Source organism: Schistocerca nitens, chromosome 1 (assembly GCF_023898315.1).
Source record: "Schistocerca nitens isolate TAMUIC-IGC-003100 chromosome 1, iqSchNite1.1, whole genome shotgun sequence".
In the NCBI taxonomy this organism is placed as follows: Eukaryota; Metazoa; Arthropoda; class Insecta; order Orthoptera; family Acrididae; genus Schistocerca; species Schistocerca nitens.
The window spans coordinates 202,380,465-202,403,403 of NC_064614.1; the positions used below are offsets into that span (position 1 = coordinate 202,380,465).

Here is a 22,939-nt window from a genome sequence, read left to right on the forward strand (position 1 = left end):
CTTCTTCCATTTCCATAATATTGTCCTCAAGAACATCGCCCCTGTATAGACCCTCTATATACTTCTTCCACCTTTCTGCTTTCTCTTCTTTGCTTAGGACTGGGTTTCCATCTGAGCTCTTGATATTCATGCAAGTGGTTCTCTTTTCTCCAAAGGTCTCTTTAATTTTCCTGTAGGCAGTATCTATCTTACCCCTCATGAGATAAGCCTCTACATCCTTACATGTGAGGATATGCAACACAAAGCAAACAATTAGGAATAACGTGTATTAAGAGAAATAAACAGATCACATAACTTCTGATATGTTGAGCGAAGCAAAGTACAGGATGCAATGTTCATAGATAATTTGTTCTTCTCCGCTGGCTAGCTGGTGTACGTCTGCTGTATGGCTAGTCGTCTTCTCAGCAGGAAGACTCGGTGCTCTTCTTATATTGGCTGCCGCTTGGCAGGGTGCCCTCATGGCGGCCAGCAGCAACTTTGCTGCCAACCTGCGTTTCGTCTCGTGGCAGGCGCAGTATCGCAGCTATCGATACTGCAGAAACAATAATAAATATGTTCATTCTATCTTCCTCAGCACCTTTAAAAATTTTCGCTGTAGGTCGCTCATACCCATTACCCCACTTGCCCATATTTACTCACTCATTCGGCCAAATTAATTGTCATTATCTCTTTGTGCCTCTTTAACTGTCACTGTGTCCTGCCTCACAGCCACAATCTGTTTCATTGTGTGCTACTGCTACTGCCCGCTCTCACTGTCACCATCTCCCTCTCGCTGCTACTATCTCTTTCATTTCCTTCTCACTGCTGCTGTCTCTTCTCACTGTCCCTATCTCTCTCTCTTCCTCATTGTTGTTGTACTAGATTCTCATTATTGCTTCCACTTTCTCCTTCTCTTTACTCCTCTGCCACTGGCACTGTCTCCTTCAATCTTTTCCTGTCACTGTTCTGGCTCTGTGTTCCACTGCTGCTGTGTCGTCGTCGTCCCCCCCTGTTTGCTCCCTCCCTCCCTCCCTTCCATTCCTCTCTCATATACACTTTCAATGGTTTATTTATTGAGACATCAGGAGGTTGCAATTGTGGAGTAAGTCCTCCTGGAATAATAGTAAATCCTGTATTTTCCTGTCTCAGTTTCTCTTTCACAGAATTTTGCAAATGACTACTTAACTGTTCTAGCACAAGAAGAGAGCTCTTCTTCAATAAAGCACCTTTTTTTCTCCCTCGCACTCTGTTAATCCATAATTTCATACCAGCCTTGTCTATCCAACCCTTGTCATGTACATGAACACCACCACCTAACAGTGTTTCAGAAGGTTTTGGTCTAGTTTTGTGCTTGAAAATGATCATTGGATTAAGTTTAGTACTGTCAGCCATTTACTCCCCATGTATGCCAAGGAGTAGATGCCCATCTTCCTGGGGCATCGGGACTCCCAGCAATGGCCATCCTGCCAGGTGGCCCTTGCTGTGGCTGGGTGGCGCCCATGGGGAGGGCCCTTGGTCGGAGTAGGTGGCATCGGGGTGGATGACACACAATGAAGCGTGGCACATCATCTCTTGCTGGTGGCCAGCCACCAGCAGTCTCTAAGCGTTCGAGGGCTCATTTTAAAGGTAACGTTTATGACCCCAAATCGTTCCTATCCCTGGCCACACCATGGGAGGAACGAATGGCAATGAATGACAGTGACACGTATTCGCCCCGGTATCTCATCCGTACCAGAGCTGATGGGGAATCCTTTGTCTCCGTGAAGCCTCAGTTCTTTGTAGAGCATTTAGAGGATAAGTTTGGGGAGGTGGAGGGCTTGTCCAAAATGCGCTCTGGGTCAGTTTTGATAAAAACGGCATCCTCCGCCCAGTCACGCAGGTTACTTGCTTGTGACAAGTTGGGGGATGTTAACGTTACCATCACACCACATAAGAGTTTAAATACGGTCCAGGGTGTTATTTTCCACAGGGACCTACTTTTGCAGTCTGATGACGAGCTGCGCGCCAACTTAGAGTGTAGAGGTGTTCATTTTGTCCGGCACGTTCATCGGGGTCCGAGGTACAATCAGGTTGCTACCGGTGCCTTCATCTTGGCCTTCGAGGGTGATACATTACCGGAGAAGGTCAAGGTGATGGTATACCGTTGTGACGTCAAGCCCTACATCCCTCCCCCGATGCGATGCTTTAAGTGCTGGAAGTTCGGCCATATGTCTTCCCGCTGCACTTCCAGCCTCACATGTCGAGATTGTGGACGCCCATCTCATCCCGATACTCCATGTGCTCCACCTCCCATCTGTCAACTGTGGAGAGCCTCATTCACCTTGCTTGCCAGACTGCAGGATCTTACAGAAAGAACGCAAATTCATGGAATATAAGACCCTGCACCGACTGACTTACACTGAGGCTAAGCGGAAATTTGAACGGCTACATGCCGTGCGCATGATGGCATCTTATGCCTCAACTGTCACTCCTGCTCCAGCTCCTTTAGCTGCACCACAAACAGTCAGCTCTCAGTCAGAGGACCTCACCTGCCCCCTTGACGATGGGGGCCCCTTCTCTCGCTGTTGCTCCCACACCATCTACCTCGGGAGCAGCACCCACTAAATCACCGGGGACACCAGTCCCCACTTCTAAGCTGGAGAAGCGTAAGTCTTCTTCAGCTTCTCTCGCTCGGAAGGGATCCCTTGGGTCACTCCCTTCCCGGGTTCCTACCAGCGGCACAGGAGACACCAACCAGTGGCTGAAGAAGCCACAGGTTGCTGGTCGTCGAGCTTCGCGATCATCTTCGGTCCCGGAGACTGACTCCAATAAGCCCTCTCAACAACGACAACCAAAGGAACAGTGAGAGAAAACGACATTGAAGACCCGTAAGACCAAGGCACCTGCGGTGGCACCTACAAGCTCTGCGTCTGAGGATGCGGTGGAGATTCTTGCGTCCGCTGAGGACCTCGATCTCGCCGGTCCCTCAGACGCAATGGATAGCACTCGCACGGGTGCTCCATCGGAGGCAGCAGGTGACCCAGAGGCGTAATCTGCCTTCCCAGTCCCGTCACGTCTTTCTCAGCCATGGACAATTCCATCCTCCAGTGGAACTGCAGCGGTTTCTTCCACCATCTAGCTGAGCTCCGACAACTTCACCCTTTCTTCTGCATTGCTCTTCAGGAAACTTGGTTTCCAGCAATGCGAACCCCCGCCCTCCGTGGCTATCGGGGTTATTATAAGAACCGGGCAGCTTATGAAAGGGTGTCTGGTGGCGTCTGCATATATGTCCTTAACTCTCTTCACAGCGAGTCTATCCCTCTGCAAACAGCTTTAGAGGCTGTCGCTGTTCGGGTGTGGACGCCACAGGCTGTTACCGTCTGCAGTCTTTACCTTCCACCGGATGGTGATGTCTCGCAGCATGTCCTGGCTGCGCTGATAGCCCAATTGCCGCCACCTTTCTTCTTACTGGGCGACTTCAACCCTCTGTGGGGTGGGTCAGTGGCGACAGGTCGAGGCGCCACCATTGAGCATTTACTGGCACAGCTCGATCTTTCGCTGTTAAATGATGGTTCCTTCACACACTTCAGTGTGGCGCACGACACGTACTCCGCCATTGACCTTTTGATCTGCAGCCCTAGCCTCTTACCATCTGTCCAATGGAGAGTGCATGATGACCTGTGTGGTAGTGACCACTCTCCGATCTTTCTGTCACTGCCACAGCGTCAGTCTTCTGGGTGCCCTTGCAGGTGGGCAATGAATAAGGCTGACTGGGACTTCTTTTCCTCCATTGCCGCTATTGAGCCTCTCTCTAATGATGGCATTGATGTGGTGGTTCAATCGGTCACCACGGGCATCGTTACTGCCACCGAATCTTCCATTCCCAGTTCTTCTGGGTCCCCTCGGCGGCGGACTGTGCCTTGGTGGTCACCTGAGATCGCTGAAGCGATTAAAGATCGCCGGCGGGTGCTCCAACGTCACAAGCGACATCCCTGCATTGAACACCTCATTACCTTCAAACGTCTGCGTGCGCGGGCCCACCGCCTTATCCGCCAAAGCAAGCAGGAGTGCTGGGAGCGGTATGTGTCCACCATTATCCTCCGTGTCTCTCCATCGCAGGTCTGGGCCAAGATCCGATGCCTCTATGGCTATCGGACCCCTGTCAGCGTCCCTGCGCTCTCACTGAATGGAGCAGTTTGTACAGACTCCGGCGAAATTGCCAACAGCTTGGCAGAGCATTTTGCTCTGAGTTCCGCTTCTTCCAATTACCCCCTGGCCTTCCGCTCCAGTAAAGAGCGGATGGAACGTCGGAGCCTTTCTTTTCGCACCCACCATTCTGAATCCTACAATGCTCCATTCAGTGAGTAGGAATTTCAGTGCCCTTGCCGCTTGCCCTGATACCGCTCCTGGGCCAGATCGCATCCACTGTCAGATGCTGAAACACCTTTCAGTGGACTGCAAGCGACGCCTCCTCGACCTTTACAACCGTCTCTGGGTCGAGGGTGAGTTTCCGTCGCAATGGCGGGAAAACATTGTCATCCCCGTTTTGAAACCGGGCAACAGCCCTTTGGAGGTGGACAGCTACCGCCCCATTAGCCTTACCAACGTTCTTTGCAAGCTGCTCGAACGGATGGTGAGCCGGCGCTTGAATTGGGTACTGGAGTCTCGGGGCCTTCTGGCTCCGTCTCAGGGTGGGTTCCGTAAAGGACGCTCCACCACCGACAATCTGGTGAGTCTGGAGTCGGCCATCCGTACTGCCTTTGCCCGCTGTCAGCACCTGGTCGCTGTCTTTTTCGACATGCGGAAGGCATACGATACGACATGGCGTCATCACATACTTTCTACGCTTCATGGATGGGGTCTTCGGGGCCCTCTGCTGATCTTTATCCGAAATTTTCTCTCGTATCGTACCTTCCGCGTGCAAGTCGTGGCCTCCCATAGTTCCTCCCGAGTCCAGGAGAGCGGGGTACCACAGGGATCTGTCCTCAGTGTCTGCCTGTTTTTAATCGCAATGAACGGGCTCGCTGCGGCGGTGGGAGATTCTGTCTCCACTTCCCTGTATGCTGACGACTTCTGCCTTTACTACCACTCTACTGGCATTGCAGCTGTTGAACGTCAGCTACAGGGCCCTATCCCCAAGGTGCAGTCTTGGGCTGTAGCGCATGGTTTTCAGTTTTCGGCTGCCAAGACCCGCGTTATGCATTTCTGCCGGCGCCGAACAGTCCATCCTGAGCCGCGGCTTTATCTTGCCGACGAACTCCTTGCTGTGGTGGAGACCCACAGGTTTTTGGGTGTAGTTTTTGATGCCCGGCTGACTTGGCTGCCTCATATTCGGCAGCTGAAACAGGCGTGTTGGCGGCATCTAAATGCTCTGAGATGCTTGAGCCACACCCGTTGGGGCGCCGACCGATCTACCCTGTTACGGCTCTACCAGGCGTTAATCCAGTCTCGTCTGGATTATGGGAGCCTGGCTTATGGCTCAGCATCCCCATCTGCGCTGCGGGTACTGGACCCAATCCTACACAGCGGAATACGCCTTGCCACTGGTGCTTTCCGGACCAGCCCAGTGGACAGCATACTTGCGGAGGCAGGTGTCCCTCCATTGCGGTTCAGGCGCCGAAATTTACTGGCCGATTATGCTGCCCATGTTTTTAGCTTGCCCGGGCATCCAAACTATCGTCTCCTGTTCCCGCGATCGGTCGTCCATCTGCCAGAACGTCGGCCCCGGTCAGGTTGTACGATCGCGGTCCGCGTCAAAGAGCTTCTCTCCGGGCTTAGGGTTTTCACTGTTCCACCACCTTTCCGGGCCACTTTGCATACACCCCCATGGTGTGTTCCTCGCCCTTGCCTTCGGCTCGACTTGGTACAGGGCCCGAAGGACTCAGTCCCTCCAGAGGCCTTCCGCCGCCGCTTTCATTCCATCCTGGCCACGTATCAGGGCTCTGACGTTGTTTACACTGACAGTTTGATGGTTGCTGGTTGTGTCGGTTATGCGCTAACTCTAGGGGACCATTGCGAACAACGTTCCTTGCCAGCTGGCTGCAGCATTTACACTGCTGAGCTGGTCGCCATCTTTCGAGCCCTAGAGTATATCCGCTCCTGCTCAGGTGAGTCCTTCGTGATCTTTAGCGATTCCCTGAGTGGTTTACGAGCTCTCGACCAGTATTTCCCTCTTTCTCGTCTGGTGATGGCTATCCAGGTGTCCCTGCATACTCTTGCCCGTTGCGGCCGCTCTGTGGTCTTTGTGTGGACTCCCGGTCATGTCGGTATCCCGGGCAATGAACATGTTGACCACCTGGCGAAAGAGGCCACCAGGCAACCATCTCTGGATGTTGGCCTCCCAGAGACTGATTTGCAAGTGGTCCTCCGCCGAAAAGTTTTTGCTCTTTGGGACGCTGAATGGCGCGATCGGATTACGCCCAATAAACTCCGTGCCATTAAGGAGACGACGACTGTATGGCGGTCATCCATGCGAGCCAACCGCAGGGACTGAGTCGTCCTTTGTCAGCTCCACATTGGCCACTCCCGGCTGACACACAGTTACTTACTGCGTCGGGAGGACCCTCCTCTGTGTCGCTGTGGGGCGGCTTTGACAGTGGCCCACATTTTGTTGGCCTGCCCCCTTTTAGCTGTGGTCAGGCGGACATTTGCACTGCCTGATACGCTCCCTGCCCTTTTAACTGATGACCCTGCTATGGCTGGCTTAGTTTTACGTTTTATTCGGGCAGGGGGTTTTTATCATTTAATACGAGTGTTTATGTTTTATTTTATTGTTTTGTTGATTCTGGCCTTTGACCTATGGTTTTAAACTGAGTTTTTAATGTGTTCTCGGTGGTTGGCTTTTCCTTTTTTTATTCTATGGTCGGCCAACCACTGCCACACTCCGTGTGATTTTAATTTGTTATGTCTGTTCTTTGTCTGAGTTTTTCTTGTCCTGTGTTGTCTGTTGTCTCTATTATCTGTTTTTTACTCTGTGTAGTAGTTTTTAAGTTTTGGAACAAGGGACCGATGACCGTTGCAGTCTGGTCCCTTTAATCCCACCAACCAACCACCGTAGACTGCAATAACGTGTCATAGGGTAAACAGTGTTCTGGGTTTGTGATCACAGGAAGGAGGGAGACAGTGTTGGCAAGCTTGTGAATACCTGCAGCTCTTGTTCATCAGATCAGTGCACTGCAGCTCCCAATTGGATCCAACATGCCTGATAAAGAGAGGTTTCCCATGGGAGTGAATATATAGCCATTTTTAAGACTGGAAGGAATGTTAAATCAAGCATTGGACATTTTTATATTAATTTTGATTATAAGACACACCTGCATTTTGGAGGCAATTTTTCAAAGAAAAAAGTGTGTCTTATAGTCTTTAAAATACGATATCATAAAAATGTCAACCAATATCTGTTCACAGCTGTCTCAGAATACGAGGCTCAGTTTTGGTACCCAAAACGTGTTTTTGGGGTATTTCTCAGTAATAGATAATATTTTTGAAAACTAGACGATGGTATATCTAAATAAATGCTTAGAGAATATACCATTAAAATTTGAGCAATTTGTTGCTGTTAGTTCTTTAGATACTCAACGCTGACAGCAAAAAAAGAAAAAAAATTTTGATAAATGTTTTTCTAGGATTTTATGAGGAACCACCATTAACTTATAGGTGCCCCCACAGGGCCTTTAAAACATACCATAGATCGCCTCTAATGCAAGAAGAACCAACTGATTTGCTCCATTTGCGTAAGCTGGAGGAAGTGTGTAATATTCAAACTTTGAGTCTGTGCGGTAGGATAGTTAGCAGTAAGATGATCCTTATGTTGGGTATACAAATGGTCCTATCCCAAGGGCTATCCAAAACACTTGACCCTCCGTGTTATCAATAGAACAAGAGTTATGATCCCCAGAATAATGTCTCTTTTTTAAGTGCGGCATTTTGTAAAATGTTGATAGCGCATGCTGTTGCATGCTCGTCAATGTGGAACACTAGCTGACAGGGCAAGAGGAATTTCATCGCAAAAAAAAGGGGGAGGGGGGGGTCAAGTGGAAGGGGAATATGGAGCAGCCAAAAGGTCAAAAGATAATACACCTGCGTAAATTAAATCAGTTGGTGCCATTTCCAAGTAAATGTGTATTGAGAGGAGATACTAGTGGTACAATATGTGTGACATGAAAGTGGGTTCATCTCATGTTCCGCAGCATGCTCGGCTGGATGTTGTCAGTGTAGACGGTTTACTTTTGACCTGAGAACTTGTGTAGTATCAGAGGCAGTCACACCTGTGAAGGCAATTGTGTCATATACCAGCTCATCTGTAATTTCTACACAGCCATTTATGTGGTCATGGCCAACAACAAGCTTTCCATCCGAATGAATGACCATTGCTAAACTACGGCCAAAAAGGAAGTTTACCACCAGTGGCAGAAAATGCTGCTGATAAAAAAACGCTTGACTTCAGTGGCTGCTTCATAAACCAGGCCATCTGGATTTCCTGCCATACCATTCTCCCGCATCTCTCTCTCTCGCCACCAATACCAAATTCTCTGAATTATGTAGACAGGAATTGTTCTTACAATACTGTCTTTCTTCTGAGAACCCCTGGCCTCAATATTCATTAGGCCAGTTACATACCCACCTCCACTTCTGTTCTCATGCGTCCATCTTCTCAACATTAATCTACCCCGCACACACTTTCTCTGTTGTGTTCGCTTCCCAAACCTATTCTTTCATTCCATCATGTACCATACAGAACTCCCCTGCCACCTCTACAGAGGGAGGAGGGGTCATCCTGTTGGTACGTATCTATCCTAATCACTTATTGTATTTCCCTTCCAACTGTCAGTCTCCTTTTCAGCCCCACCAAACTTCCTTGGTCCTCTCACCATGCCCGTGGGGCTGCAGTTGGCTGAGTGATTGTAGCAAGGGGGTGGGGGAGTGAGAGAGAGTACTTCAACTGTGCATTAGTGATTGGTTACTTTTATACAGTCATTTAAAAAGACATTAATTTTTGAATTTAATAAAAAGTCCTTATTTTTAAATATGTGTCAGTGAAGGAAATGAAATAGACATAGCTATGGAAATGAATGAAATTTGGGCACACACAACAACAACAATAATAATAATAATAATAATAATTCTGTCTCTGAAGTATTCATTGATTGGCATTCCACACTACAGTACAGTGTGTATTTGAGGAAGTTTGTTGTTTATGAGATGAGAGTGCTCATCCATTCCATTCATCTGTTCAACTTTGATCTGTTTTCATACACAAATTATACTTTAATGAGGTATGCTACTTTTTATAAATATTCATGTGTAAGATATAATTTAAGGTTATATTATGATAATGATCATGTAATATGATTGAAATAACTTTTGTCATTATGAATTTGAAGCATGATATTGTGGGGTTGGCATATGGTGCACAGTGTACCAAACTGCTACATTTTAAATGAGATATGTTTCTCTGCAGAAGACATGCACATTTCAATAAAAACAGGAATTATTGGAATATTTATTCCCAGTGCTAGATTAGTTGAAATGTCAGACACAAAATTATTGTAATTGAATTTCAGTATTTCTTTTATTGTCTTTGTCACTATATGGGCCATCTTCAAACTTTTTAAAATTATTGTTTGATAGTCTTTAACACTTAAACAATTTAATTATTTATGCTAGCTCCACAGTTGTCCAAATATTTAGTACAGTTCACTAAAAAAAAATTTCATTCTCTTCTTATTTGATTTCATGCTTCTTTCAATAATTTTTTTCAGAGAGCAAATCCTTGCCAAATTTATTGCAAATAGTACATTGCTAAGAAAGAATTTCATTGGATATCTGAATTAACTTTTTAGTTTTTAATGACTTCCCCATGAGGTATTAATAGTAAAATTTTGTAATTTCACATCTACATAGCCAGTTGATAGTAGCTTCTCTAGCTTTCTTTGTCCTCCTTGTGTTAGTGTTTTATCTCTCAGGAAACAAGACAAACAATTTTGATTAATGAATTTCTGTAAATTCCTGTGTATTAAAATAATAGCCATTGCAGTTACTTTTTTATTTTTTAATAACATCATATGTTTAACTGCAAAAGCTAAAAGCAAACATGGCGTCATCTTTTAAAAAATTATGAAGGCTGTGGATCTATATTACAAGTAGTTCATTGCAATTGTATTTTAAGAGCAAGATATGTTGTAGTCTTTGTTTCCCATTAGTATATTTTGACAAAACGTATTTCATTTGAAAGTGTCATGCCTGTAATTCTAATATGTTACTATTAAACGAGCCAAGACTTGATTCTGATTACAGATAATTGTCATACATTAATGTTTGTTTATATGATCATTTGTCCTCACTGTGAATTACCAAGTTATTTTAACGAGACAGTAACAAGTACAGCTTAATAATATATCGATGGGAACCTCGTAACTCCGTTTTGTTAAGTTTTGCAGGTGAAGCAGAATCAGTTTCTTAAAAAAATAATAAAGTGATATAGAAAGTCGCTACATGTGTAACAGTATAGTAGAAGCGTAGTTATTGACAGATTGGAGAAATCCATGCACTTTCAAATCTCTCTTTGGTTATGGAGTGACTGGTTACTGGAATTACGAGCTTTCACAGACAGATGGAGTTAGGAGTTTTGATTTTTATTGTCTACCATTGATGTGTATGTTTACTTAAAGAGCATTCAAAAACAAGTGAATATTAAGGCCTTGAATTTCATAAAGTTTTTCAGAGGTATGTTCCCCCACTATTTCTGTTTTTATAATATTAATGTTAGTGCGGGTATAAATTATCCATAAGGCACCTGCAGTATGCTGACATCATTATTTACAGTATATAATGAAAATGATTAAGCCCTAAGTGACTGAACCAAGCACATTTCACACTTATGTAAGTATTACTTGACAATGAAGTTAGAGTCAGAAATTGAAAGCTATACTTTAGTGATGTAATTGTTTATAAGTACAATTGCTTCATGGTAACACAGTGCAAACATTTTTGTCTATATGTTTTACAGAAAAAATTCGGTCAACTATTAAGCAGAATGGCTTATTTCATGGACTGATGTACATACTGTTGTTAAGCATGTCAGCACACTTGACAAAACAGCTGGGAATGGCTCCAGGTGGTGAATTTCGACGAGCTTTTGCTGAGGTAAGCAGTTTATGAATGACAGAACGTCACCTATTTTTTGTTACATTAATGAAATTGTGTGAGGGAACATTTACAGCCTTTTATTCTTTTGCCTTCTGACCATTACAAATTCCTTGCATTATTATTGAAATGTTGTAGCTTACAGTAAATCCTTAAACATAATAAAATGTTAATTGAAACTACACAAAAAAGAAATCTGAGAGTGGGGCTTGTAACCTCCCCCTCAATTATCGACGTTAATGACAGTGAAAAATTAAACCGCGTGTACCTAATGGAAATTTGGGAATAGCAATCGTCACCGAAGTTAATCTGTCGGTAAAGAGGGAGGAAAGGGTTACATCTAAATGAAAGGAAAAATGCAAATGAAACTGGTGGAAATTAGTTTGGAAAAGGGGTAAAGTTAATAAAGAAAGTAAATGTGCGGCCGTTACGTTAACAATTAACTAGGGTAATTAGATATTTGAGATTTGGGGAAAATTACGGTCGCCAGTCCTATGGACAATTACTATAATAACTGAAAAAGAAAGGTTATTACACATATAATTAGCACTAGAAGCGTGGCAACTGAAGGTTGACACGTGTAGTGTGAAAACTGAAAGTTTGTCAGAAGTAATAAATTTCGCTACACTTAATTTAGCAAAAGAATTAATAAAACCGGAAAATCAAAAGTTAATTTAATGACTGAATTTAATAGTGAGCTTTCTTTCTGAAGCACATCGAAATTCAGTAAAATACGGTTAGTCTTGGACTACCTCAACAATCATTTCAAAAGCTACTTGAATCTACGCAATTTAGAAATAAGAGATTTAACTTTGAACTTGTATTAAATGATTCTGAACAATTAACAATAGTAAAATTTTGTACATACCAAGCTGAGCTGCAGTCACAGGTAAGCTAAAATATGCTAACAAAACTCGCACTCTTAATTTGTGCTCGTGTAATCTAAATATTGTAGCCAGCTATGAATACTTTAACTGAACTCTGAAATTAAGGCAGTGAAATTGAATTATATTATTTTAATGCTGGCGTTTGAATTTCAACGACACTCGGGTTCATTTCGGAAAAGGAAGGCACCGTGCTTGGCAATGCAGTTGGGACAATGAGCAACAAAGGTTCATGCTAAGTTGCTGTAATTTTGCGAGGCAAATGGAACAATTTGAAAAGCTGAGGTCTGCCATACAGTTCTGAAACTTTACGTGCTTTTAGTCTTCCTTGTTGGTTGATTGAAGGTTTGAAGCCGTCGATCGAGGAGGTCGCGACAGTCACTCATTGTCGGCCGTCGCTGTTGCAGAAGCTGGATGTTGGCGCGCCTTCTTCTCGACACGGTCACCAGACGAAACGGGCTCTTGATGTGCACCAGCTAATGCTTCCCGTCCGCGACACCATGTCAGAAACTATCATCGCAAGTCGAGCGCAATTACATGCTGCCAAACCCCGAAAGTGCGGCAACTCGCGGGAGCTTCACACAACACACCTGCTCTACTCGCTACTCCAGCCAGACTCTCTCATGCTCTGCCCGCGCTCCACGCGGCAGAGTTAACACTACCAAAGATCCTACACACTTTGATTCTTCACACGACCTATCGATGTAATCGTTCGATAGCAGTTTTCCCTAGGCAAGACCCAGCATAAAAATACAAATAATATTCACAAAACAAACCAATTAGACACACACACACACACACACACACACACACACACACACACACACACACACACACACACATATATATATATATATATATATATATATATGTTACAATATACAAAGACACAGAAATGTTATATCTTCAGGTAACAAAATTAAGGAAAACGAGTTTATAGTACAATAGATGGAAATAGGAGGATATGCATTTCCGGCGTTACACGTGCCCCACATTGTCTGAGGATGTTCGTGTAACCTAAACAGACTCAGAAAATGTCCCAAAAAAAAGAAACAGCGGAAATGCATATGCTCAAAACATCAACAAAATTTAGGATTCGTCTAATTAACCGTAAACCAATTTTTAGACGATAATAATTGAGTGGAGACACTCCTAATCTTATTCCACTCTGTCATCTTGCACAAAATAAACAGGTTGGCAACATATTAAAATTCATAGAAAACATAGAAAATGGTTTAGCTATTCTAAAATTCAAAATTCCTAGCAGTATCAAGAAATGGAATACTATTTACAAATTTAATCAGATTACATGGTCATAGAAAACAGGTATATCAAAATACGCAAATTAATAATTAATTACATAGAATACACATTTTATATAACCTTTTCATAATTAATACTCTCGCCATGAGTGTCCACCTAACGCTAAACAAGAAAATAATATACAGCAGATAGACGAAAACATAAATATTGACAGCAGAATTCTTTCATATCAGCTGTCCGGGAAGAAAAACAACTCCGCCTTCCGTACTCGCAAGTACAAAGAATGCCGACAGCGGCACAACAGCCAACAGCGGCACAAGAGCCGACAGCGGCTCCGCCTTGCCAGTATTGTTGCGCCCGCCTGTGCGGCACGCTTGATCTCACTCGCCCTTGTAACGGCGTTTCCAGAACGTCCGTTTCACTGAATTCTTTCGGAAAAACTCACTCCCGAGTAATCTCAAGGGGTCCATAAACACCATCACAGTGGATAACTCAACACTGTCCATCATCACACGCATGTACTAGCCTGAAACTTAAAACAGCGTCTAAGTACATCGGCAATGACTAGTAAATCACATATTTATGAAATCTTACAGCTATTTACAAAATCATATTTAGATTCCTTAATCTACTGTGACTCAGCTGAAAACTTAACCTAGCAGCTTGGATTTTTCAGTTGATTAGATCATGATTAAATTGATTAAAATTAAATTGATTAATCAAAATTAATTACTTATTAATTACTTATTAATTACAACTTCTTTAATGACCTCTAGGTCAGGCAAAAGCATCGCAACACGGCACATCCTTAAATCTTACACTCTATTTTACATACTGTACAAATTACCCATTGTGTGGTATTAATCGATCCTAGGTTGGTACAATTTCAAGTCTACAATGTTCCGTATACCTAATAGTTTTCCAGAGCTTGGATACTCTAAGCAATAAGCATTTGTGTGAGGTATACCAATGACTTTATATGGTCCATTATAAACAAACTTAAATTTAGAGATTTCATGGTCTATCTCGCTCGATTTCTCATGAGCTTTTACAAGTACTAAGTCTCCTATTGCAAACTTAGCAAAACGCGCTTTAGCGTCATGACGGCGTATGCGAGCATCGGCTTTTAGCTTCATTACTTCTCGCAAACGATCTTTTTTCACACCAATATTAATGTCAATCTGTGGAGGGAATTTGATTATCTCTTCCAATTCACTTTCTTCACTTTTGTCAATGCCGAGGTTCCTCACGTTACGGCAGTTCAAATTCATTCCTACGTCAATGTCATCCGGCCAGTTAACAATGTGTATAGGCTGGTATTGCCTATGCACACCGTCTCCTGCCTCGTTAAAACTAACTACTATTGATTTATCTTGTGACGTACATGTCAAAGTTTTGCTTTCGCAATTAATCATTGCACGGTACTTCAATAGCCAATCTAACCCGATAATTACTTCCGTAGTTAAGTCTGGCACGACGACAAACTCTTGTTCAAATCGTGCCCCACATATCTCGCAGTTGACAAAAATCTGTTTTGTGACCGGTTTACTGGCCTTCCCAGTAGCACCGATAATTTTCACTCCTGTTACTGGCATAACTGCGATGCCAGGTCTGTCTTTCAGTAACTCAAATATTTTCCCAGATACAGCACTCAATTCTGCACCGGTGTCAATCAACACGTTTAGTTGTAGCTCGTGCATATTAACAGACACTACTATCTGTCTACACTTGTCCTCGACTGTTTCTTTATTTTCCCATAGTAAATCCTCGTCTATATCCAGGTCATTCCAGAAAAAACCATCCGGCTTTGATCCTAAATTCGGCATATCTGGCGGCTTTTTCAGCCTCTGTTCACATACAGTTTTAATTTCAACACGTTTGTCCTGAGGCTTAGTCTGTAGCTTCGCCTCCAATACCGATACCTTTTCCTGTAACTCGTCAACTAGTGAGTGTTGCTTTGCTATCAATTCACTAATTGTCACCTTCGTTGATTCCTCTTTAGTCAGATTGATCTCATCTGCCAATCTACCTGGAGAAATGTGCCCAGTAGTATCTGCAATTACTTCCTCTAGATCTGCGCAACCCACACTGTTATCGTCTGACCGTATAATGTCAGCTCTAACCTCATACACGCTGTAATCTATGTGCTTTTCTACCAATCGTGTCCGGCTATCACTAAAATTTTCGTAATCTTTCTCCTTAATACTCTCGTAGTGTTTAAACTGGAGGTTTGCGTCGGATGGGTCGGCTACTTCTACCACTACGACTTTCGGTAAGGTCTGCCGGTTAGGGCCAGAACTTTCCGTTACTACTTCAACATCCAACTCTTGCGGGACGAGACACGACGAATCTTGCTCGTGCTCCCCATTAACATCAACTATTTCTAGTAAAGTCTGCCGGTTAGGGCCAGAACTTTCTATCATTTCACAAACACTATCTTCCTGCGGGACGAGACGCGGAAAATCCTGCACGCGCTCCCCATAAACACTTCTCCCATACAGGCCCCTATAATCTCTTAGTTCGTCGTATAAGCGACCGAACTGCCTTAACCAGACCTCATCCCTCTCTGCATCCCCTCGCTCGATGACGGACGTTTTACCCGACATCTGATCTTCTCTCAACACTTGCGAATCATTCTTAAACTCAATCTCCAGTTCCGCTGTGGGTATTACAGCTGCCACTTTATAATCGATTTCCGGAACACTACTTACATTGTTCTCACTGACAGTGAATGTATGTTCTACTGCCGTGTCTACAGCTGATCTACTACTTGTGGGCGCACTCCTTTCTCCTAACACTGGCACACTCTCCCGCCGTTGATTATTCCACACGGAATTTTCATAACGACGACGCCTGGGTTTTCTCCTGTTATTGGGCCGCCGAAATTTCTCCATGCCCGGTCGGCCCCTCACCGGCGCGGCTAATGGTTTCCCTGTCTCGTCCCAGCAGATACGCTCCCTGGATGCTGCTGAGGCGGCTGATCACACCCTCTGGCGTTATTACTATTCTGTGAAGCCCATATCACGTTAGTATGATACTGGTTTCCGTCATTCCTGTTATTATTTGCATTGTACCGATTGTTATTACGGTCCAAACCATTATTGTTATTGCTGCCATGGTTGCGGTATGTATTATTCCCATGGTTATCGTTGTTGTGGTTGCTGTGGTACCCGTTGTTGTTACCACGGCCTCTACCACCGTCGCGATTATTGCGCCAATTGTCCTCGTCCTCCACTCTTTCCAGTAAATCATTTATTGTCCTGTAATTGCTTCCTACGTAGCGTTTTGTATTATCTGGAAGTTTTTTGTAGAGTTCCCAGGCTATTTCGGATTCCGTGCGGCGATCACGCAAATGTTCCAACTTGCGGATCCAGCCCTCACAAAACTCCTTCAACGAACCGCACGAATTCGCATCGAAAGGCCTCGATACGACAAATTCGCGCCAGACACTTTGCTGTTTTTGCTCTGACCAGTATTCAGCCAGAAACAAATTTTTAAATTCGTCAAAAGTCAGGTTCGTAATGTTGAGGTTTAAGCCCCAACGCTTGGCATCACCAGCCAACACATCAATAATCGCATTAATTTTTCTTTCATTAGTCCATGATCTGGGTAAAACTCTTTCACAATTCTTAATGAAATCCTTCGCGTGTATACCGCCCTTTTTCAAGGGGTCGAACCGCTCCTCTTTCGTCAACAATTCCGAACTATGTGCATAGATTGGCACATAGCTCTGTTTTTCGTCAAGATTCTTTTCTATTTCCGACACTCTCGTAATGACTTGGCAAGTGGTTGTCGCAAGCGTTTCTACTTCCCCTTTTTTCTCTTCGCAGGTATTAGCTTGCTTCGTCACTTTAGCATCAACCTCGGACACTAAAGCCTTTAAAGTTTCCACCTTCTTTTGATCCTCTTTTTTCACTAATTGAATTTGTTCCGTCACCTTATTCTCGATGATCGGAGCAACTGATTCTCCTACACTTTTCTCGATTCTGCTAATTTCGGAATAAAAACGAGTATTTATGCTCGCAATTTCCTCCTGAACGCCTATCATTTCCTGTTTAAGATTACCGATTTCGGTATTAATTACAACAATATCTTCTTTGATTTTATCAACTTTTGTGTTAACAACTCCAACATTGTTGATAACAACGTTAATAGCTTTGTTCTGATTGTCTAGCATCCGTTCAATTTTTTCAGACTGAGCTTCTTGCTTGGCAGCCCGAGCTTCTTGCTTGGCAGCCTGAGCTTCTTGTTTGGCAGCCTGAGCTTCTTGCTTGGCCGATTGACTCTTGATTTCGTTAATCAAAACATTCAATAAATCAGTTAAATTCCCGGAAACTCCCGGTTTTACTTCCGTAGCGGCTTCCTCTTTAATTGTCCCCCCGTATTCGTCATCAAGGGATTCAGATTTGATTTTCACTTCCGATTCCGAAACATTTTCTAAATTTTGGAATTCCATTTCTGCTCTTTGTTGCGTTTCGGCGGTCGCGTCTTTCATGCTAGCCGCCTGCCCCTGAACAATGGGTACCGCGGTGCGCGTTTCCCACTGTTCGACCGATTGTTCGGTATCCAAGTCTATCAAATTTTGGTAATTGTTGCCGTCACTCATTTTAATAATTTTCAATATAAATATCAAATCTCAAATCTAATTAGGATTCCTCACACTAATATTCTCACTGACGTATCGACCATTTCGTAACCAGTACTTTGTTACGAGATTTGCACAATGCAAAATTCGTGTCCAGAACAACCTCAAATCTGAAGATTGTCCTGTCACCAGGTCGCCACGTGTAACCTCCCCCTCACTTATCGACCTTAATGACAGTGGAAAATTAAACCGCGTGCACCTAATGGAAATTTGGGAATAGCAATCGTCACCGAAGTTAATCTGTCGGTAAATAGGGAGGAAAGGGTTACATGTAAATGAAAGGAAAAATGCAAATGAAACTGGTGGAAATTAATTTTGAAAAGGGGTAAAGTTAATAAAGAAAGTAAATGTGCGGCCGTTACGTTAACAATTAACTAGGGTAATTAGATATTTGAGATTTGGGGAAAATTACGGTCGCCAGTCCTATGGACAATTACTATAATAACTGAAAAAGAAAGGTTATTACACATATAATTAGCACTAGAAGCGTGGCAACTGAAGGTTGACACGTGTAGTGTGAAAACTGAAAGTTTGTCAGAAGTAATAAATTTCGCTACACTTAATTTAGCAAAAGAATTAATAAAACCGGAAAATCGAAAGTTAATTTAATGACTGAAGTTAATAGTGAGCTTTCTTTCTGAAGCACATCGAAATTCAGTAAAATACGGTTAGTCTTGGACTACCTCAACAATCATTTCAAAAGCTACTTGAATCTACGCAATTTAGAAATAAGTGATTTAACTTTGAACTTGTATTAAATGATTCTGAACAATTAACAATAGTAAAATTTTGTGCATACCAAGCTGAGCTGCAGTCACAGGTAAGCTAAAATATGCTAACAAAACTCGCACTCTCAATTTGTGCTCGTGTAATCTAAATATTGTAGCCAGCTATGAATACTTTAACTGAACTCTGAAATTAAGGCAGTGAAATTGAATTATATTATTTTAATGCTGGCGTTTGAATTTCAACGACACTCGGGTTCATTTCGGAAAAGGAAGGGACCGTGCTTGGCAATGCAATTGGGACAATGAGCAACAAAGGTTCATGCTAAGTTGCTGTAATTTTGCGAGGCAAATGGAACAATTTGAAAAGCTGAGGTCTGCCATACAGTTCTGAAACTTTACGTGCTTTTAGTCTTCCTTGTTGGTTGATTGAAGGTTTGAAGCCGTCGATCGAGGAGGTCGCGACAGTCACTCATTGTCGGCCGTCGCTGTTGCAGAAGCTGGATGTTGGCGCGCCTTCTTCTCGACACGGTCACCAGACGAAACGGGCTCTTGATGTGCACCAGCTAATGCTTCCCGTCCGCGACACCATGTCAGAAACTATCATCGCAAGTCGAGCGCAATTACAAGCTGCCAAACCCCGAAAGTGCAGCAACTCGCGGGAGCTTCACACAACACACCTGCTCCACTCGCTACTCCAGCCAGACTCTCTCATGCTCTGCCCGCACTCCACGCGGCAGAGTTAACACTACCAAAGATCCTACACACTTTGATTCTTCACACGACCTATCGATGTAATTGTTCGATAGCAGTTTTCCCTAGGCAAGACCCAGCGTAAAAATACAAATAATATTCACAAAACAAACCAATTATACATCGACATATATATATAGTAAAACAATTACAATATACAAAGACACAGAAATGTTATATCTTCAGGTAACAAAATTAAGGAAAACAAGTTTATAGTACAATAGATGGAAATAGGAGGATATGCATTTCCGGTGTTACAGGCTCTATGGTTCATGCACTTTCATAAACTCTCTAATATAGATAAAATAGTGTTAGGTGCCATTCTCTCTCTCTCTCTCTCTCTCTCTCTCTCTCTCTCTCTCTCTCTCTCCCCCCCCTCCTGTGAGTGAGTGAGTGAGTGAGTGTGTGTGTGTGTGTGTGTGTGTGTAAGAGAGAGAGAGAGAGAGAGAGAGAGAGAGAGAGAGAGAGCAGTAGTGTATGGGGTGTATCGTAGCTAAAGTCCACGTTAGGAAGTTATGTTAAATTTAAAACTGGTGCTAGTGCTTCAGATATAACCAGAAATTGGCATATTTGTACACACTTATTATTACTTAGTGTATTTCTTATTCTTCATAAGCAAACTAATGCTTTAACTTACCTAGTCAGTTTGTTTTATGTTCCATGGATCATTTGCATCATAAATCATAATCATGTGGAAAGAGTCAGCTTACATACACAATGTATTCTGTGAGTGCTTTAATGTAGAAGGAATTTAGACATGTACATTGTTTATCAGTACAAGATATATTCTATAATATAGAGATATAGCAATAATTTTTAGCCACATATCGGTATTCCTCTTCAGTGTCATCTGTATGTAAAGCACTTTGGAACATTGAAATTTTCTTAAGTGTGTGTAGTTTTAGCATCTATAGTACAAAAAGGAGATAGTGAGTGGCACTTTAACCAGACATCCAATGATGTTGAGTATAAGTACAGATATATGCTATCTTGGGAAGCTGGTGTGGTTATGATATGCTTCACCAGTCAGCTCAGTTAAGCCTTTTCCGATTTATTCACCAATCTGGGCTGTAATTAAAAGTACTGGACACTGGAGTCATATGTGGGAGATGTAGGATTCAAATCTCCAACCATATAACCAGATTATGTTTAGTGTTACTTCCCTACATCACATAAAGTGGACTCCAGCTTACCACCCCCCCCCCTCCCCCCAAGAAAAAAAAGGTGATATCTTTCGTGCCACATTCTTGTACAATCTGAGCTCTTGCACTGTCTGTGATTTGAAGCGACTCAAAAATCTTATCTTCCTTCATTTGCTGTTATTAATCTCATAGTACTGTAATATTACTTAAAAATAGAAACAAATCAAATTATAACTGAAACAATTGTGTGAAAGTGCCATTTAAACATTGTTCCAAATATGTTTCTTATTTGCTTCATTGGGGTTCTAAATATGTTGCTTCATTGGATGTTCCCTCTCATTCTGTCTGACCCCATAATGCCCTTACCTCCAAGCTTGCAGATGGGACTGTCCTTTGCTACCTAATTTCTTTTTTTATATTTCTGGCCGTCTCTATGTGCTTTCTTTCTTATTTTGTATGTTTCTATTTTTCGATGTGTTTTCTTTCTGCTTGTGCCTTCTTTGCCCTCAATGAAAAAGTAAGAGGATAGAATTCTAAAGTTTTGTATCAGTTCTTAATTTTTGAAACCTTGAAAGACAGAACTCTAGAGTATAGCACATACTTGTTGCCTCCATCAGTTTCTTTTAAAAATCACTTGAGCACTCAGCATCTCTTCATATCGGTTATTACTTTCTGATGGTAAGACCTTTCTGTTTTGTATTATCATTACATGATTAGCTTATGCCAAAAGAGCCTTCTAAAATGAAGCGTTGGCTTCCGCATAGCATTTACTATCGTCTGACACATGTTTTGATCTGTTGCTTACTTCATTTGATTTTGAAAGCTACCATGCTTTTGCTTATTTATAGTTAAGTAAAATTTGTTAGTGTAACTCAAGAAAAGTTTTTATTTTGATAGATTTTCTTGTTTTTCTTCAAAGGCACAAAAAGTTCCACACTGCATATTGCACATGGGGGACCGGCCAATTCACATAACCTTGCAACGTGCGCTGGCTGCCTTATCATGGTGGCAAACTCTCCGTTTGACCTGGCATTTGCTTACTTCTAAGGAACCTATCAGGTATAGTAGTGCCAAATAACTTTGTAAATAATGTGTCATCTCTCATAGCTTTTCTCTTTCAGATATATTTCTGTAAGTAATACATTATCTGTTCAATATTATCCAGGCACCTATTAGTGGACATTAATATAAGGCGTGTCCACTATTAACCTTTATGATGTATAGAACTTTTTTGGGGGGGGGGGGGACACACTTTCAATGAGATGTCTGAATATCTGTGGAGGGTGGCAGCCCATTCTTCCTCAAAAACTAAAACCAGAGAAGGTAGTGATGTTGGGGTCTGAAGTGAAGTTAACATTCTAACTCATCCCCTCATCACAAAGATGTTCCATTGTGCACAAGACGGGACTCTGGGCAGGCTACTCCATTCCAGGATTGTTACTGTCCACAAACCATTGCCTCACATGCTGCTTTATGACAGTGTGTATTGTCATGCTGATACAGTCAATCACCATCTCTGAACTGTTCCTCTAATGTATGCAATACACAATGCTGTGAAATATGTTCATATCCATCTGCATTTAGTGTTTTTGTAAGAGCAATAAGTTTATTATATCCTAACCATGGAAGATGTGGGCAGATGTGGACTCTGATCACAATCTATTGGTTATGAACTTTAGATTAAAACTGAAGAAACTGCAAAAAGGTGGGAATTTGAGGAGATGGGACCTGGATAAACTGAAAGAACCAGAGGTTGTAGAGAGCTTCAGGGAAAGTATTAGCGAACAGTTGACAAGAATGGGGGAAATAAATACAGTAGAAGAAGAATGGGTAGCTTTGAGAGATGAAATAGTGAAGGTAGCAGAGGATCAAGTAGGTAAAAAGACGAGGGCTAATAGAAGTCCTTGGGTAACAGAAGAGATATTCAATTTAATTGATGAAAGGAGAAAATATAAAAATGCAGTTAATGAAGTAGGCAAAAGGGAATATAAACGTCTCGAAAATGAGATCGACAGGAAGTGCAAAATATCTAAGCAGGGATGGCAAGTGTACAAATGTAAGGATGTAGAGGCGCACGAGGGGTATGATAGATACTGCCTACAGGAAAATTAAAGAGACCTTTGGAGAAAAGAGAACCACTTGTATGAATATCAAGAGCTCAGATGGAAACCCAGTTCTAAGCAAAGAAGGGAAGGCAGAAAGGTGGAAGGAGTATATAGAGGGTCTATACAAGGGCGATGTTCTTGACGACAATAATACTAACACGAATTCTTTACAGACAAATGGAAAAACTGGTAGAAGCCGACCTCGGGGAAGATCAGTTTGGATTCTGTGGAAATGTTGGAACACGTGAGGCAATACTGACCCTACGATTTATCTTAGAAAATAGATTAAGGAAAGGCAAACCTACATTTCTAGCATTCG

General features: G+C 42.8%; 1 protein-coding gene across 2 annotated transcripts in view; it reads left to right on the forward strand.

Moving 5' to 3' along the window:
• The window catches only part of LOC126245744 (traB domain-containing protein), a 198,789-nt gene that overhangs the window by 93,738 nt on the left and 82,112 nt on the right, over positions 1 to 22,939 (forward strand). For both annotated transcript variants that reach the window (XM_049948341.1, XM_049948342.1), the window contains exons 4-5: positions 10,967 to 11,103; positions 21,435 to 21,574. In XM_049948341.1, the coding sequence (XP_049804298.1) occupies positions 10,967 to 11,103; positions 21,435 to 21,574 (277 nt within the window). The remainder of the gene's footprint in view (positions 1 to 10,966; positions 11,104 to 21,434; positions 21,575 to 22,939) is intronic.